Genomic DNA, 20123 nt, shown 5'->3' on the forward strand with positions numbered 1-20123 from the left:
TAAGGTATGTTAGATCGTAAAGGTCTGAAGCTCAAAACGCAAGTATTACGTTAACTACCGTATATAATTGAATAAACGCCCCAGACGTTTATTGTTCGGGAGGCATTTATTTGTTTTGGTGTAATATTGGTGTAATATTTTTGTCACAAGGGAAATATTTCCCTTGTGACAAAATACAACACAATTAATATCAAGAAGTGATAAAATACATCAAAAAGTGTATCAAAATGCTTGGTAAATAGTAAATCATGGAAGTCAATGAATAAATACAGAAGCGTGTGTATATAAAATATGTGGCGGGGCATTTATTCTAGAAAAAAAATAATTGCCCCTGGGTGTTTAATTTATGGGGGAATTTATTTCCAAAGATGTTCTATGGGGGCGTTTATTCAAAGCAGGGCGTTTATTCAAAGCAGGGCGTTTATTCAAATAGACATGATATCTCAATTTACCTTTGTATATTATGAGCATTATCTTGAATGAACATATAATGATTAAATCTTACCGTTCTCGGTTATAAATAGAAAATTGGTTTCCAAATTTGTCAAGATTAGCTCGTAATTCTTCACTCTGAAATAAAATATTAATATTTTGGTTAGGAAATTCTTATAAACCATGTTGATAATAAACCTAGATTGGATAATATTTTTATTTAATAAAACATTAAAACTACTGAATTTGTATTTAGAATTCCCCAACAATAAAATTTATTATTATGTTTAAAGTGCGTGTTGAATAAAAGATTAAAGACAAATGTTTTATTATTATATTATTTTATATATGTTTTGTTATAAACACCTATTAGATCAGACTTGGTTTATAAATTTGTGATAACATGATTACGCTATAAAAATAACTTACCACTTCCTTGCAATTGCCCTTTGACCCTTGTTTTGCTAGCCTCTTCTTTTTCTTATGTAAAGGTTTCGATTCAATTATCATTTCTTCAAGTTCAAATGTAGGGTCACAGTTCAAGTGATCTTTCTAAAGTAGAAAAACATAATAAACATTTTAATGTTTTGAACTGTGACAGATATACTATTCAGTGTGCATATGAAAGGAAAATATAAATAAAAGCACTCAGAAACTGAGTGAAGTACTTGGGAAGATTTTGCCACAGAGGGCGCATGTTGATATTTCAAATTTTCTGTAAGTAATATACCTATCTACAACAAAATATTCAGAATAAATAAATGATTTAAGAGCCAGATAGAACATAGCATCAGTTCTTTATAAATCTTTTTATTTATTTAAATTTAAAGTTGGCCCGTGGGTGGGTGCTATCATGCTAACAAAGCAAGTACTGTACTTATACAAGTAATAAAAATAAGTAATTTTTGTGCAACCATAAATTGATGATTCTAATACCAATACCCTATTAAACCCTTGGTGTCAAGTTACTATTCCTCTTTAATTAATATTTAATCTCACTGAGATATTACATGCTCGAAGCTGCATACGAAACAAAAATAGTACCAAATCACTTTTTTTCGGGAATAAAGAACAAATTCTTTTGAAACAACACATGAATCTTTCTGAAATTTCTTTAGATAAACAGTCTATTGTACCACAATGAGATTGAACATTAACATTTCAAATGATCACAGCGTTTTTGTAAACTATCCATTTGCAGTTGTTGACCGCGGCTATGTGAACTAATTTTCAATCAGGCATTCACCTTGGTTTAACGAATCTTATAAATGTCAAACACATCACTGTTATTGTTTGATATTTGTAATGTTTGTATAAAATGAAGTTAGAGCTAAAACATTACAGATGGTTTTGTAATTACACGTAATCCTCATTCTTACACACCAATTCAAAGCTGTGTGACGTAAATGCGGTGTACTAATTAATGCAAACCAAGCTTCACACATTAAGTGAATGTCCTCTTACATACGCCAAAATGTTGATATAAAGTATCACAACTTCACCTTTCTTTATCATCACTTGAGCCTTCATTTTTGTCAAAATTTGTATTTTATTTGAAACCTTCAATGTAAGTAAAATATTTTGTTTGTTCTCATTCTCACAGATTTCCTCATATTTACTGTTAAAAAATTAATTTTTTAGTGTATCACCGAGTGATTTTGAATTTCTTCTATACCTGTGAATTTATATCGAGGAAGGATTAGTGCTACCCAATTTCTCTCTGGCTGTTGTTATCGTTTTGATTTAGTTTTTTGATTATTTTATTTTTATCTCCACTAGCCACAGCATTGTCAATTTTTTCAGTAATTTACCTTTGTATTTAGATATTATATCTTGTATGTTTGTACTGTAGTTGGAGTGTTGTTGTTTGGAATATTAATAGCATGATAAACTGTAGTATAAACAGGTATGTTGCTTCATGGTTTCACATATGGTCATAAAAGACTGGTACAAAATCACTTGGCCTTGCAGTTTACCTACCGGTGGTATGAATGTCGGTTTGATGTTCTTATTTAACACTGCATCCCAGTCCACATCTTGCATATAAACATTTTGCTTCATGGCCTCTAAACTCTTGATTCTTGATTCTGGGTTTTTGCATAACAACTACAAATTAAAGAAAACAAAAAAGATCTTAAATTTTAAACGTACTGTAGATAAAATCATATAATAATATTAAATAACATTACTTGTCTGGATAAAAACAACTTCATGCTATTAGAATGTAAACCTTTTTAAAGTTTATTTGTAACAAAATGCTTTTCTATATCCTGTCTTATGCATTTCATATACTTGTTGACAGGCCTCGATGAATATTAACACATCCTACAATAACAATTTAATTTTAATTTAAACTGAATGAAAGACAACATTAAAATATCAGCAAATTATGTCCATTTGCATGTATGAATACAAATATATCCTATTATAATTATAGCAAACTGTAATTGTAAGCTGAAAGGCAACAATAAAATATGTGCAATTAGTTTTATTACATCATCAGACACTTTGTAAAATAAATCAAAGTGTTGAAACACAGTGTGGAACATCAAAATACAATTATGAAAGCATGATGGGAAAGGTCAGGACAAGGATGAGGTTGAAATAAAGGAGGTCACAACAATCAGCACAGTTCACTTTTCAAGTGTACTCAATTTGATGAATGTTTTCCTTCCAAATATCTCTTCATTTTTTTCCAAACTTAATGAGGATAGGAAATGTCAACAATGATTTATCAGCTATACGATAGCACAACAAATTTGCTATCGGAATCCCCATCCAAGTTTAAGTAGAATTACTTTCTTCATTTCATGGTGTAATACAGGAGAATGAATTGAAATTAATAAATGAAGAGTCCAATTGAAACTGATTACAGACTAACTTTTATATAGTACTTCACACATATTGAACTTAGGCTCTGCACAAGGATACTACACTGTAGAAACATCTGACAGTAAGATGAAAAACACATTGATGGTTAGAAAGACTGGTACTAATAATATTAATATGTCAATCTTATATATATATATATATCTTCACTTTATTATCCTAGTCATTGGATCAAACATGTATGGAACACATATTCAGCATTTTTTAAAGACACAAGACCTACAATTTGTTACGTTTTGTAAAAATAATGCATATATTATACTTTAAAAACATCAAACCATTGTCATTCCTTGTATTAAATGTACATTTTATGCTCGTGACAAATGTCCTCTATTGGACGGTTTTAGGCCTAGCTTAGTTGTGTAGACTTAGCTGGTAAATAGCGGTAACATACTGTAGGAACATCTAGCCCAACGTTGTCTTGTTGCTAAATTAATTGTCTTTCCTTTTTTGGCAGAATACGTTAATAAAAATTGGAGAAGACCTGGTATTTTCACTGAAAAGTTAAAGTTCTTTTATTTGTTTACCCTTTCATGATCGATCGAAAGTATGTGGGTGCATCACATCATAATATGAAAATATCAATCCGTGCGCAATGCATTCTGGTTTTTATAGCGGGCCGCTTAAATAATTAGAATCAACGTTTACATTTTTAACCGTTTAAAGACAAAATTATCGCAATAGGTCCATATAGCATTCATTTTTACATAAAATGTAGTGTGTGATCTTAAATTAGGTTAAAAAAATGTAGGTCTAGTGGCTTTAAATGCTGCAGCTATAGTATTGTGCAGTTGTGTTTGTACACCATGTGTACTGTACACCTGAAAACATAAGTGTCTTGCTAAAGCGTTGGTTTCAGAATGCCTAATTCGAAGAGTAATCTGACTTGAACAAACTTTTTACTGTAAATTACAGCAAAAAAAAACCAATGATACAAAAATAATCAATATATATTGAGGTGAAACGATGTTGGCACGAAATGAAGGAAGTGGCTGATTTATAGTCAATAAACGCTAGAATGAATTGTATATCCTACAGTTTATTAATTTCCGCAAGCCAACATGCAGGTTAGTTTATAATACACAACCAGTCATAACAATCAGAAATATATGCTGCATAACCAAAATTTATGTTATAATAAAATCATCTGCCACTTTTAATTGTAATTAGCGCAAACAATTAAAATATGAAATTAATATATTTTCCTTGAAAATAAATTGTTTCCAAGGCCAAATGCAAAACAGTTATTTTTACTGGTAAAATATTGTTCTTAAATATTAATAAATATTTAGTGGACGAAGGAAAAAACTAAGATGAATTGAAGTAATTCACATTATAAACTAATTTTTAATATGGTGTCAGCTCAATCCATACAGTAGATAAACAATTTGTTTATGAGAAGCAAATTTTAATTAAATACAGAAGCCATGAAATAAATTGTTTCAAAATCTATATGTCCAATATTGACAAGGATAGTTAATTAATAATTGTTTACGTGTTTCAGTAATGAAAGTGTTCATTAAAAAAACTTGTAATTCTGTCGATGTTCGCGAAGATGTAATGGAGCTGACTAATGACATGTATATATCTAGTCTGTAGATTGAAAATGGTTCGTTGACATCAAGAGCTGTTGTTACAGTCTGTAGTTGAAAGTGGTTCAGCAAGTGGTTGCCGGCATGCACATTTCTGTACTGAACCTCCACATCATTATGTTATGTATCATGGGTAAATTCTGTAATACAGTGTCATTGTACCGCCTATATTATGTTAAAGGTATATTGTCCCCCTGAAAAAAATATTTGTTTACAAATTTGTTGAATATGCCATTTTAATGTAACAGAATAGTTACTCACTTTGGCCAAAAATTGGATTGAAAAAAATATACTTACCTGAAAAAAACTGTAATTTAAAGCAAATAGTGAAATTGGCTGCCAGGTTGGATTTAACCGTTTTGTTTGTCATTTTATAAGTGAAAACATTATTATTTATTAACTTTGTTAAAACTAAAAAATGGCCTATTCAAAGTCTGATTTTATTAATATTTATTTTTCATGTTTTGTATGTACAATACATCTTTAAGGTTAATGTTTGTTTCTATGGCCTATGTTAGGTGTCACAGAATTTGTGGGCTAGATTTCGAGATTACTTCTGCAAACCAAAGTGGGGGGCTTCTTTGAGGTTCTTTTCGATGTTTTACAAAGTAAACGCAGGCATATGTCTTGTGGTACAAATCGTACTTCCTAACACATTCATGGGTGCGTAGGTGTGCTGTATTAATGTGTAGTTGAAGTACATGGTTTTAAAAAGTGAGGTAAGTTTGAGATTCATGCATTATTTATAGTAACAGCAGACCACAATCTGAGAACTCAGGATTATCAATATTTCTTGATAGCCCACAGGCATAAAAGTAACAAACAAAATATGTTATATGTAATTGGACGCATGTGAGTTTAAAAATGACATTTATAAATGACAAATCAACAATTACTATTCATAGTCCAGGAAATAAATCTTATCCTAAGGCAAACAATTATTTATTTATTCAAATTTATTAATAGCTATTTTTTTAACGGTTTAATTTGAATAAAACCCCAGCAAACTTAAAGTGGTGGAATAATATATTTTTAGGCCGACCACAATTTTGTAAATGTTTAAGGGTCTGTTTCTGCTGCATAACGCAATTTAACCGGTTATTTTAAAATAGATTAAAAAAAGATAACAATAACAAGACCGCGTTTCTGCTCAATTTGTGCTCCGAAATAACCGGTTAAATCTCTATGGGTGGTCGTCGAGCAAAACGTCATCATTACCCAAAATGCAATACACTCAGACGGAAGTAGTAAGTTGGCTGTTTGTTTACATCGACGTCAGTACACACGTGTGTGATATCGCCGAACATCTCAAACATGAACATAATAAAATGTTGTCTCCGGGTCTACAAGTTTTGTTTTTTGTAAAGCCTACTTACCATCACTAATAAAATTAATTCTCATGCCACCTTCAATAAACATGGGGAGGGTCGTGCAGCGTCCGATCGCCTAGGATCATTATTATCTAGCCTAATTCCTCAAAAAGGCGATGTCATACGGCCCTTCCCACGTGAACGACTGTCTTTCGCGAGCGCGGTCCTACTAAACACCAAACGGAAAAAAAACCAGACTCAGAATGTTGCAATACCTACCAAACGAGAGTATATAATTGTTAATTAATTATGAAAACCCAACTTTTATAGCAAAAATCGTCCGAATTTATGTTAAAAACGATGAGTTTGACCGCAAAAACTTAAATCAAACGAGTGTATCCAAGTCATAGAATATCGCACGCACATAGTGCCTTTGATAGAATAATGAGTGTTGAACATTATTTCGTATATTTATGTACTAACATAAATAATAGCACATTTTTATGCTTAATAAAATCATATGTAATATATTATCAAAGGCTCTGATAACCTTTGTTTTCGGTCGATGTGATGTTTTTATAAAAAATGATGATGTAAAACGATCAAAGTAAGATTGTTCATTGTTCTCCTATTAAAGGCACTAAGGGCGTGCCATAAATACGCTCGTTTGGTTTCAGTTTTTGTTGCTAAAATTCATCTTTTTTAACATAAATTCGGACGATTTTTGCTATAAAATTTGGGTTTTCATAATTAATTAACCATTATCTATTCTCGTTTGGTAGGTATTTGCAACATTCTGAGTCCCTTTTGGTATTTATAGGACCATACATATACCCTTCGCGAGCGTGTATTAACACCTCAAATTGTTTAGCTTGGGTAGTCCGGAACTCCACCCCGAATTCCTCTTTTACTTTCGCAAAAATGCTCTTATATATCTGTGAATCTTTTCTATTGCCTGCCATCCTTCCCCGTAGTTTCTCTTCCCCCCACAACTGAATAACATATCTTGTGATTTCATTCATCCACATACATGTTCACTTCTTCGTTCGATTGTCAAAACCACGAGGAAAACACACATGGTTCGCGACGGTATCTGACCCGGGGTCACAACTGTCAATCAAATAACCGTTATTTCGTGTTGCAGCTAAGAATTGCTCAGCGATAACCGGTTAAACGGCGTTCTAACACCGATTTAAATTGGTGTTTTTAACCGGTTATTTTGCGCTGCCTTTTAACCGGTTACCAAAAATGTGTCCTGTTTCTGCTGGCAAGAAAATGGAGTTAATTTATTCACACCGATTTTAATTTATTCACACCGATTTTAACCGGTTATTTTTATGCAGCAGAAACAGGCCCTAAGATACTGCAGGTGTCAATCAAATAACTGTTATTTTGTGTTGCAACTAAGGGCCTGTTTCTGCTGCATAAAAATAACCGGTTAAAATCGGTGTGAATAAATTAAAATCGGTGTGAATAAATTAACTCCATTTTCTTGCCAGCAGAAACAGGACACATTTTTGGTAACCGGTTAAAAGGCAGCGCAAAATAACCGGTTAAAAACACCAATTTAAATCGGTGTTAGAACGCCGTTTAACCGGTTATCGCTGAGCAATTCTTAGCTGCAACACGAAATAACGGTTATTTGATTGACAGTTGTGACCCCGGGTCAGATACCGTCGGGTACCATGTGTGTTTTCCTCGTGGTTTTGACAGTCGAACGAAGAAGTGAACATGTATGTGGATGAATGAAATCACAAGATATGTTATTCAGTTGTGGGGGGAAGAGAAACTACGGGGAAGGATGGCAGGCAATAGAAAAGATTCACAGATATATAAGAGCATTTTTGCGAAAGTAAAAGAGGAATTCGGGGTGGAGTTCCGGACTACCCAAGCTAAACAATTTGAGGTGTTAATACACGCTCGCAAAGGGTATACGTATGGTCCTATAAATACCAAAACGGAAACAAAAGGGACTCAGAATGTTGCAAATACCTACCAAACGAGAATAGATAATGGTTAATTAATTATGAAAACCCAAATTTTATAGCAAAAATCGTCCGAATTTATGTTAAAAAAGATGAATTTTAGCAACAAAAACTGAAACCAAACGAGCGTATTTATGGCACGCCCTTAGTGCCTTTAATAGGAGAACAATGAACAATCTTACTTTGATCGTTTTACATCATCATTTTTTATAAAAACATCACATCGACCGAAAACAAAGGTTATCAGAGCCTTTGATAATATATTACATATGATTTTATTAAGCATAAAAATGTGCTATTATTTATGTTAGTACATAAATATACGAAATAATGTTCAACACTCATTATTCTATCAAAGGCACTATGTGCGTGCGATATTCTATGACTTGGATACACTCGTTTGATTTAAGTTTTTGCGGTCAAACTCATCGTTTTTAACATAAATTCGGACGATTTTTGCTATAAAAGTTGGGTTTTCATAATTAATTAACAATTATATACTCTCGTTTGGTAGGTATTGCAACATTCTGAGTCTGGTTTTTTTTTCCGTTTGGTGTTTAGTAGGACCGCGCTCGCGAAAGACAGTCGTTCACGTGGGAAGGGCCGTATGACATCGCCTTTTTGAGGAATTAGGCTAGATAATAATGATCCTAGGCGATCGGACGCTGCACGACCCTCCCCATGTTTATTGAAGGTGGCATCAGAATTAATTTTATTAGTGATGGTAAGTAGGCTTTACAAAAAACAAAACTTGTAGACCCGGAGACAACATTTTATTATGTTCATGTTTGAGATGTTCGGCGATATCACACACGTGTGTACTGACGTCGATGTAAACAAACAGCCAACTTACTACTTCCGTCTGAGTGTATTGCATTTTGGGTAATGATGACGTTTTGCTCGACGACCACCCATAGATTTAACCGGTTATTTCGGAGCACAAATTGAGCAGAAACGCGGTCTTGTTATTGTTATCTATTTTTAATCTATTTTAAAATAACCGGTTAAATTGCGTTATGCAGCAGAAACAGACCCTAAAAGTTAAACAGCGATAACCGGATAAATTGCAATCTAACACCGAATCAATTGGGTGTTTTAACCTTTATTTTCGACCTGCCATTTAACTGGTTATTAAACATTTGTCCTGTTTCTGCTGTCAAGAAATTGGGTTAATTTATTCACATGGTTAATAACCGGTTATTTTTTCTCAGCAGAAACAGGACCTAACATGATCAACAGTACCGTCTTACGAATTACGATTGAAATTAGTTTAGAAAGACATGAGTTCTGTAAATTTGCTTTATTTAAAATAAATAAGAAACTCACCTGTCTAATTAGATCAGAGAGACCTGGATTCCACGACGACGGACAATGTAGTGTGTGCACTGTTAAAATATCACGTATGTCAGATATACTTGAGTCGGAATGAATATTATAAGGCCTCTGAAAGTAAGTAAATAAAATGAGACATATCACATTGACCTCTATGTGACCTCCTAATTTATACATTACAGATTCTATTTTTTATTAATTTAATTGATTTATTTATAATTCACCATTGTGAAATACACATTTTAATATAATCAATTTTAAAATAAAGCCATCATAATGTATTGAAATGTTAAACAAGTATATGTTTATGCGACTCGGACTTGATTCAGACCTAATTGGAATAAAGATCGTGATAATGATTGCGTTTAACAGCATGCAATCATTCCACTCGGTGTCTTGCTGATTGCCAACACTTATCTTTACAAATACTCTCATTAGACATTTTATTTCTAACTTTCTACGCAGCAATTTGACTCAGTCTGTTTAGCTTTGCTATTAACAATGATGTGGATTGATCTGTGCTTCGTTCTTCAGTGAACAATCATTCTAAAATACTAATGCTTGTCATATCTGTCATTAAAACATCTTATAAAAAAGTAGACGATTGACAAACTGGGTACCAGTGGCAGTATTCAACAATAACAGTCTAAAGGAAACACCCTTAAGACCAATTTACACAGACGAGCGATATCGGTGGTACAGTATGTGGCTTGTCCTATTAACACTGTACATGGAAATTCATGAGTGGTGTGGTGGATCGACATTTGTTGCCTATAATAACGTCCTAAATGTATCTTTTTTTACACTGTCATTAAAAACAATCAGTTACGTCATATAGTTGTTTGTATTTATGAATAATAAGTTCCGAATAAAAGGCTAGACTAGATATCTTGAACTCGACAGACGTATGTGTTGATGGATGACGTCACATTTAATCATGTTGTTGATTGGTCAGAATCTAAAATTACTGCGCGGTATTTTGACGAAATAGAATCCCATTGCCTAATGGTCATAAGAAATAAAATAGGTTCTATATTTTAGTTTTCCGCTTACCATTACCGCGGGAACCAGTATATAAAGGTTGGTTCTTGTTGCAAAATGACAAATGAAAGAGTAATTTAATTTATTTTCAATTTTACTGAGTAGTCCAAGAACTCTCCCCCACCCACTAAATCCTGATAACTTTCAAAAATAGGATTCTTTGAAATGTCATCCTCTACCATCAGTTTATACAGATATAGCAATTAAGGCATCTTCACTTTTTAATAATGAAAGAAAGAAATCTATTTTTGGCATACCTTTCCACGTAGAAGTTCATAAACACAGATTCCTAATGACCACCAATCAACAGCATAGCTGTAACCTGATGCATCACCAGTATTGAATATCTCAGGAGCTTAAAAGACAAAAGCATCAACAACTATCTGTATATTAGTCAGGAACAGTTTTATCTACAGAATACCAACCTATTTAAATTTACTTTCCTCTGAACTCAGAAATATGGTGTCACTACATCATTTTAAAAATTGTTTTTAAAATTTTACACCACAAGAAAAATCGCTATGTCTAGTATAGTGTAGGCCTATAGTATATTTTTGTATAGTTGTTTCGTTTTTCTGACTTCTTGAGCTTTGTTATTTTAATATGTTTGTTTTATCTGTTACAAGTAATTTATTGTCAGCATAGCTGTATAGGGCAGAAAGGGAAACCCTCTATAATAAATAAGGTTAAATAAACTAAAATAAATAAAACACTTTTATAATAACAGACAACATTGATAGGGAATATTAACAGCTTATACCATTAAATAGTACTAGAGGATTCGCTTCGCTCGCACACCCTCTAGTGGGTGTACCCGAATGGTTCTTGGAAACATGGCCAACGCCTCTGGAAACTATGCGTGTGAGATTTGAATCTTTACTGAAAATAAGTCTTGTATGATGCGAAATGACTGAAATAATCGATAATATAAACATTAAAGGTTTGTCACACCTCATCCTGGTACCAGGCCTCCTATAGTAACATTGAATCGCACCCAAATTTGATTAGGTGATTAATCATTAATAGCATAAATAATTAGTTAAATGACTAAAACAGATTGTAGTTAAATTACTAAAACAAATTGTAGTTCACGTAAAGTAAAGGCCTTTATAAAACAAATAAATTGTAGTTCACGTCACTATAATTAGTTGAATCACTAAAATCAAATTGTAGTTCACGTAAAAGTAAAGGCCTTCAAAAATTAAATAAATAATTAGTTACTAACTAATTAGTTACTACTTAAAATCAAATTGTATTTAGCACGTAAAGTAAAAGCCTGTCATTTCAGCCCCGCATATGTCCTGCCACTCCCTATTTTATATAGAATTAATATCAATGAGTTATTCATTGTGCCGTGTATCCGTATTTTCACTTATCGACGAATACAAATATTGAATGTCGCCACCAACGGCCATTTTGCAGGGAAGTCACGGGACCTGGAAGCCAGTTAAACAGCGCGAGTGTGTGAAAATAACCCTGTGATATCCAAAAATTTCGATAGGAAACGCTAAATTTTGTCATTTTAAAAGACAAAAATGGAACAATAACGTAATACTGAAAACTAATGTTATCAAATCTACGTTTTGCGATACATCTGAGATAGATGAGGTAGGTATCAAAGGCAGAGATTTGTCCCGAAGTTTTTCCATTGTGCTCGCCTATTTCAGAATTAACCATAATTTATATATAGATTACTATATTAGTTGAAAGTACACATTAGTACATTGGTACTGTAGTTGTAGTCAAATACTTTTATCGATTCCTTTTCTGCCATTAGTGTCCTAGAAATTTATATGTATGTATGTTTATACCTCTAATATAAATATGTATTTACTGTTTGAAATGACACTAAAAGTATTATTGTATAAATAAATTTACATTACTACAAATGATGTATTGTTTGTGTTGAATATGTATAGTAGAATTTGGCCATGGGAAAAACAATACGTTTAAAGTGGGAAAAAAGAATATTTTATATTACAAAATGTCATGGCAACAACCTTCACAAATTCAAGAAATGGATTATATATGATCTGTTTAAAAAACAAGATTAATATTTTTTGTCCTAATGTAGATGCAGTTTGAAGAGATAAGAACAAAACAACAATTTTGGTCCTTAGGTTGTAGTGGTCTAAGGTTGGTTTAATAAAAGAGCTATTAAAACAGTATTCATCTGGGGCATAAAAATGGAGTAATCCATGTATTATTCATATAGACAGAATTTAATTTTTCATGGTGTCCTGAGGTTTTAGTGGTCTAAAGCAATTTAGCCTATCATTAGATAGCTTTAGTATTCATGTTCATAGACAGAATTTAATTTGTTATGGTGTAAATATTTACATAACATAATAATATAAAATCATAAATAATTTGATTCTGAATTAATGGGATGAAACGATGATGTCTATAACATGAATAATGACATTTGTAATTAAAATTATGTGATGCAATTACTGTACATACAAAGTGTAAGAAGATGGACAACAACAATACTCAATGGCAATGATATTGATAGGGACTATATGAACCATAGGTCCGGGCTGTACACAGTTACAACCCATGTGCACTTTAAAGAACCAGTTCATCATGCGAGACGTGTAGGGGTTACCCCTGGTGAACTGGTTCACAAAATAGCCCTACATCAGAGCGATTACCACCTATTTGATAGGACAGTGATTCATTTAGTATTGATAATCCTTGGCTACATGTGCCTAAAGACATAAATTAAAATAAATGACAATTCTACAATGATGTTAATAAAGCTGGATTTTTGTTTTTACACACATTTTACATTTTAATCAATTTAAATTCAATTCTGGTTTATTAAAAAGAAGTGGAATTGTAGAAAAATCTGCCAAATTTATAATGATATAAAAAGTAAAAAAATCTTAAAATTCCATTTAAAAGTTCATTCAAATATAAAATATGTACAAATATAAAAATACAGTACAAACTAACATTACATTTAGAATATCGTGAACAAAAATTAGATTCAGGACAAACACATTAAAATAATTATCTTTATGCTCAGTCAGGATCAGAATATACTGAAATTCCCCAATTATACTAATAGACCATCTAACCAAGGCTGACAATCCTGTGTGAATTGTAAATGAAATATTTAATTATCCCAGTTGTACAGTATAGATAAAAATAGCCTCGGTTCTTATTACAAGACCGTTTTAAGTCACAAAATCTAAACGATGTAGGCTATTAAAATCTAAAACTAGTTGACAAATTTGTGTAAGCAAGACGGTGACCCGATACTAATTATGAAATATTATTTAAACTAAGCTGAGACAGCAAGACCATTATGTATATATTGGGAAAAAGAGTAATTAGTCAAATTTTGATGTCGTCGAGTTAATTCAAAGTTAAAACACTAATGTCGTCACATTGTCCATGATGTCAGAGAGAATAATGACACTCCCTCTGGCAATACATCCATCAAAATATATCGTCTAATTTTATAAATAATGTTTTTAACATTATTGTCCCTAAAGGGTAAAAAGGAGTGTAATGAGGCATTCACGGTGAATTGAAAAACATAAATTTCACTGTTAATGTATCATTTCTCTGCAAATGTATATATTCGTGTGTAATAAAGAATGTTGAGATAGGTGAATTTAATTAATTTTGTAGTATTTTTTTGAAGAAAGTAAATGAGTCCACCACTTAGAGCCTCAACTGTAATAAAACAACACCTGTGAATGTCCAACACACCAAGGAATACATGAACTATTGAAGTTTGCCTCAATTTTTAAATTCTAAATTTAAAAATAACTTATTATAGAGCTGAGTTGAATATCATACCTTCCATAGGCAGATTCAATTTTGAAACTTATGTTTAAGTTAATATGATATTACTGTAGGTTCTATTCAGAATACTATTTTTAGGCCTAGGACCCTCTCTATCTCAAAACCCTGGATCTGCCACTGCCTTCCTGAAATTTATCCTACCATAGATTTCTATAAAGAGTTAGGATACTTAATTAAGCATAATGTCTACTTAATCCATTGTGTAGTACTATAAATTGTAGAAAAATGTAATTAGTACTATAAAACCACTTTAGAGTATTTAATAGTTTAAAGGGCTCTGATAATGCAGTGTGTAAAGTGCCATAGTCAACTATAACTATAACAAAAGCAAATTTAGCTAACTATTGTCCAGACAAATTTACTTAGAATTTCACAAAATCTTTTCATATTCATTAATTAATTTCTTACCCATATACGGCTTTGTTCCCGATACAGACGTTGCGACTGTTCGTTCTTTCAATATCGTTGCAATGTTGAAATCTGTGATATGTATATGACCTGAAAAAAAAAAAATCATTTTCAAAGTTATCAAAAAAATGTATGCAGTCAACAGTCTAGGTCATCAACAATATCATAAATTTCTAACGATAATATTACATTACTCTGTATCAGACGGTCAACCAAAACCATATTTCTATATTAAAATATTTATTTACTCCTGGCGAGTGGCCTATGTGTTGAGAAATAAATGACCTAGACCCCGAGTGTAAGAAGGAGATCATTCTCTCTGCTTATTGAAAATAACACCCTTGTGCTCTCCATTTCTTATTTTGATTTCCGCTAGGTTTTTCAGAAAGGTTTATTGACTACAGATCACTATAGTACTAAAATTCTAATATCACTGCATAATATCTAATTTCACTATAACACAACTACCTGCTCAGGTATACTATTTCACCTGCAATCAGTAAATCTCTAACACAAAGTCTTTGCAATCACTCGCTCGTTGTCTAATTAAAAATCAAACCAACATAATTAGTCAAAGAACCCAGGTAGACATCCTGTGGGAATAACCTGGTTCAGGTATTCAGAATGTGTATGAGAAGAAGTGATAAGTATACCAAATGAGGAAATTGAATAAACAGCGATAACAAATTATAAAGTAAAGTTTAATTATTCCAAAGGTTTAGTATAGTATGAGAAATAACAATTTTGGGATGCAACCAGAAGGATGCAACAGTCCAGAGGGTTTCTGTAAATTATACTTTTTAGTGTCGAAAACACACCAAATAAATCCATCATAATTCACTTAATTAAGTATGAGAAGAAGTGGCGACACACATTAAAATAGCCGGTTTTGTAATTTATGGGTTTCATTAGACAGAGAGGTTTATACTGTAATCTACATTGTAAGTAGATACATGCTGTGATATGATATGTCTCCACGACATCAACTTCATACATCAACTCCACATCCATAAAATCGAAAGCAAATATTTATGATGAAAACACAACCGGTTTGTCATTAAGAATAATTCATAAAGTATCATATCAATATTAATAAAAAAATAATAACTGCATTTTTAATATCCTGTACCGCGAAAGCGATTATCCCAGGAGATATCAAAGTAACAATTTGCATTTTGTTGTTACATACGTGTAAATCAGGTTTTAGATTGAGTATTCATTTAACCGTAGTTTTGATGAAAGCTCAATTTCCAAGGCTGTTTCAATGCTTATATTTATATTATATTGTCAACATCAGTATCACTCTTGATTTCATTTTAATGTTATACCCATAGATTATAATTTGTATTAGTTCTATATTCACTGTTCACTATTTTACAAGATTTTTAAATTAGAGCATTGATTACGTTTAATGGTCTATCCATAGATAAGAAAGCCGAGGGCTAGATTGTCAACACCAATGCATTCAAAATGTGTCCATCTCTGGGAGAGCTCCTCTCCAATATGGCTGCCGCAAATCAACCAATCAGACACACAAATATCACTACGCTGTGCATTAATTCTTTGGGCCAAGGGGAACTAAGATCGAAAAAAAGGTAATCACCACACACATGTATTATAAAACAATCATCGTATACAAATTGTAGGAATTTGTTTCTATATAACATATTATTTCCAATCTAAAAAAATATATAAATACATTTAAACTACTGTAAATATTTGTCTTGTTTATTTTAAATGTTTCTTCACAAAATAGCATCAATTATTAATAATTATTAAACTATTTAAAAAGTGTTGATCAAGCCCGTCGGCCATCTTGTTGAGGACTGCCATCTACAGTAGTACTCCATTCAGCTTAATATTATCTCTATGGTATTATCACATAATGTTTATAAACCAAGAATGGATGATTACAATCATATACTCTAACAGGTAAACAAACCAAGTTTCTAAAACATTGAAAATTAATAAATTTGAATTCACTTTAATATTTTTAAAATTATACTTTTTTACAAAATAATTTTTTTGAAACAATCAGGTAGGTAGTTAATCAAAATAGGAAATATTGGCATTAGTAGATTAAAAAAATATAGATTACATTTTTATTGAACAAACAAATTAAATTTTGTGTTGATTGTATATGGTTGAATACTTTGTTTTGGCAGAAGCAGAATGAATTGACAATAAAAAGATTTAATAGCCAATCTAAATTGCCTCAAACGAATGTAAATGAATAGATACAGAGATTCATAGAGATATACGTATTATTTTACATTCTATAAAGTGAAATTTTACGTACAAGTTGTATAGGGGTTTTAAAAAACCCCGTAGCAACTAGCTTGCTACAATGGGCTTCAAAATGAATCTAGCATACCAACATTCTGCAGATGAGAAAATGGTAACCTGACGCCAAACTAAAGACATGCTAATTTTACTAAGTTGTGTTTCTGACATATCAAGTCGGAATATCATTTAAACGTTTTCTAATATCAAACACATGTATAGCTAGTAGTTGTTTATACATTTCAATTTAACTGTGATTGCCGAAAGCACGATTTGTTCATCTCGTTTCACCTACTAATGGATCATAAGAGAGCCTGTTGAGGTTTAAGACAGTCAAGATTAATAATACCTGTGCTATTATCAAGTCTTTGTAGCCCGACGGCAATTTTATCTAAACCTTTCATTTCTTACAAATTAATTCAGCATATTATTAGGCATGGAGGAAGTACAATAACAGTATATGGTTTTCAAAATGCACAGGTTTCTCTAAATTTGGGGATAAAAAAGTATACTTGAAGAATATTATATTAAATACAACGGCAAGTTACTGAAAAAATGACAATGTTGTGGGTATCAGTGGCTGAATCTCAATGGAGATACAAAATAAAATAAACAAAAAGCTAAATCAAAACGATAAAGTAAAACAACACAAATTTGAATATCCAATCTGCAGACAGTAAGCCATGATCAGATGATCATCATCACATCATCAGAGCCTTTTTCTTATAATAGCATAATGATACTATATGTACTGTAGGTGACAGGTTGATATTATGTAAATTAACTATTGTAATTACTTCCCATAATGCAACACACCAGATATCTGGTTTGCTAATGTTGTTTTATACTACTGTGTTATATTTTTATAGGTTGCATGGAAATCGAGGTTATAATGCGTTCTCAATTTTGAGAATTTGAGATAATGCTGGCTACGACGAAAAGTCAATCACATTTAATAATGATGACGTCTATCATGAGTATTTATTAGCTTACTTTTAATAATTGCTGGCAAAATAAATACTAAAGTCATAAATTATATAGCTGTATAAAGTTTAATTTATTTCATCGAGACAATGTGGCTGATAAATAAATAATCGATGGATAAATGTCAAAAGTTAAAGACAAATATTTTCTGATATTATTGATTTTAAAATTTATTGTAAACTTCGATTTAATTTAATTGTATATTATTTTCATTACATAATTTTACCCAATAACAATAAATAAAGCTAGCTATGTTTGACTTGCCCCAAGTTTGTAGTTACTGTCTTTTTTATATTAGTCCCCAGTCGGCATTTCAATTTTGGTCTGTATCATACGTATGAAACGCCATATGAGCCAAAAAATGTCTCTTTCTACTAACTTCAAGTCAACTAACTTCAGTCAGAATCTACATTACTAGCTATATATATGTAACTATCCTGCCTTGTTCTAATTATTACCGTACACACATTTATTTACAATTCCATAGAAGAATATAGCGTATGTTATCAATATATTACTAGCAGACTAAAATAATCAGGCCTAACCTATATTTAACGTAACACCGTATACTTTTATCTCTACCAATATCAGTTAATTTATTACGAAAAATAACTTGGTACTTTATTGTCATGGTAATAAATAACTTTGAAGCAACGGATAAAGACTAGGCTCAGGTTTTATTGGAGCATAACATCAAAAAGCGACATTATGATACATACAACAGAGACAGAGACGACAATGATAGATGTGGTTAAGATTAGTAGATGTTATAATGTGATATGAAGGGATAAGAATTGATTTACTGATAATGCGTTTATGTGTTTTGTTAGACTCAATGTAAAACTGCCTATACTCATAGAGATATTATAGTTCATGCTCTACTATAGTATAGTTTCTCTATAGTTGCTGCAATACCTATTTTCCTGTTTCCTGCTCTTTATTGGTATTGATACATAAATCTTTTATTCTATAATGAAAAGTATTGACAAGTAAATGGCATAGAGAGATGCTTTGGACCGGCGTCGACCTAAGACCAATTGTCACCTGAATCACCACGACAAACGGTGCCGAGGAGTAGAGCGACGAAGCATGTCCTGTATGCGTTGGAACGTTCCCACATGAGGGCGTGGTTGCGGACTAGTCCATTATAATACAGGGGTGTTCTAGGAACTTTTCACTTTCGTATCTAAAGCCCTCCCTCTTAAGAGCACGGGCTATTGCCGGTTTATACAGGTAAGCTAGGCACGATATAGACTAATATGACCTAACTTGTTACTAGGTCGAAAGCTCCCTACATCTTTAATACAATAAGAAGAATAACTTACCGTCCTCATCCAGTAACATATTATCAGGTTTGATGTCCCTGAATAAAGTAAATAAATGAATTAATTAAATAATGCATAATTACAATTAACCCTTACACAAAATCAACAATAACTACTCCAATAAATTTGCAAAACAATAGTGGTATAAAGACTTTATAAAACTGCCTATTCTAAAGCTCATTAGTAAAGCTAATTTAATTGAAGAGTCTTGATTAATAATTAATTTAATGAATAATACAATATACTATTAATGACAACCATACATTTACCAGTGTGTCCCAAAACCTAATTATTAATATAATAAATTATACAGTAATTGATTTTGGCTGTAACAGCTTAAAATCATTGAGTGTTGTTTTCAATGGCAATACACCCGCATCAGCAAATTTAAACGGTTTTGCTTCGTATATCTCTTTGTAGAAATGTTTATTAAATTATGACAGTAAACAATGGACATAAATTTAATTATACAATAAAAATTGATTTTTGTGGCTCCAGTATGACTAAAAAACTTATTGGTGAAGATGAATACATTGATATCTATTTAAAACTTAATTGAGAATCACCAAATACTATACCATGCCTTTAACCTTTACTCAGCATAAGTCTCACTTGTCTTAATACAATTAAGCAAGATAGAACTGTCTAATTTTAAAGACACTTTCCCTACAATTTTTGTCGTTTTGTAATAATGCATATTACTTAAAAAAAATTAAACCAGGT

At 31.8% G+C, this 20123-nt stretch overlaps 1 protein-coding gene across 2 annotated transcripts in view; it reads right to left on the reverse strand.

The window, feature by feature from the left end:
* The window catches only part of LOC144837895 (serine/threonine-protein kinase 32A-like), a 36922-nt gene that overhangs the window by 4890 nt on the left and 11909 nt on the right, over nucleotides 1–20123 (reverse strand). For both annotated transcript variants that reach the window (XM_078693210.1, XM_078693209.1), the window contains 7 exons: nucleotides 19401–19438; nucleotides 14809–14898; nucleotides 10839–10936; nucleotides 9535–9651; nucleotides 2413–2538; nucleotides 862–984; nucleotides 506–570 (listed from right to left, as the gene is read on the reverse strand). In XM_078693210.1, coding sequence (XP_078549336.1) covers nucleotides 506–570; nucleotides 862–984; nucleotides 2413–2538; nucleotides 9535–9651; nucleotides 10839–10936; nucleotides 14809–14898; nucleotides 19401–19438 — 657 coding nt within the window. The remainder of the gene's footprint in view (nucleotides 1–505; nucleotides 571–861; nucleotides 985–2412; nucleotides 2539–9534; nucleotides 9652–10838; nucleotides 10937–14808; nucleotides 14899–19400; nucleotides 19439–20123) is intronic.

This window comes from Antedon bifida, chromosome 3 (genome assembly GCF_963402885.1).
Source record: "Antedon bifida chromosome 3, ecAntBifi1.1, whole genome shotgun sequence".
NCBI classification, from domain to species: domain Eukaryota; kingdom Metazoa; phylum Echinodermata; class Crinoidea; order Comatulida; family Antedonidae; genus Antedon; species Antedon bifida.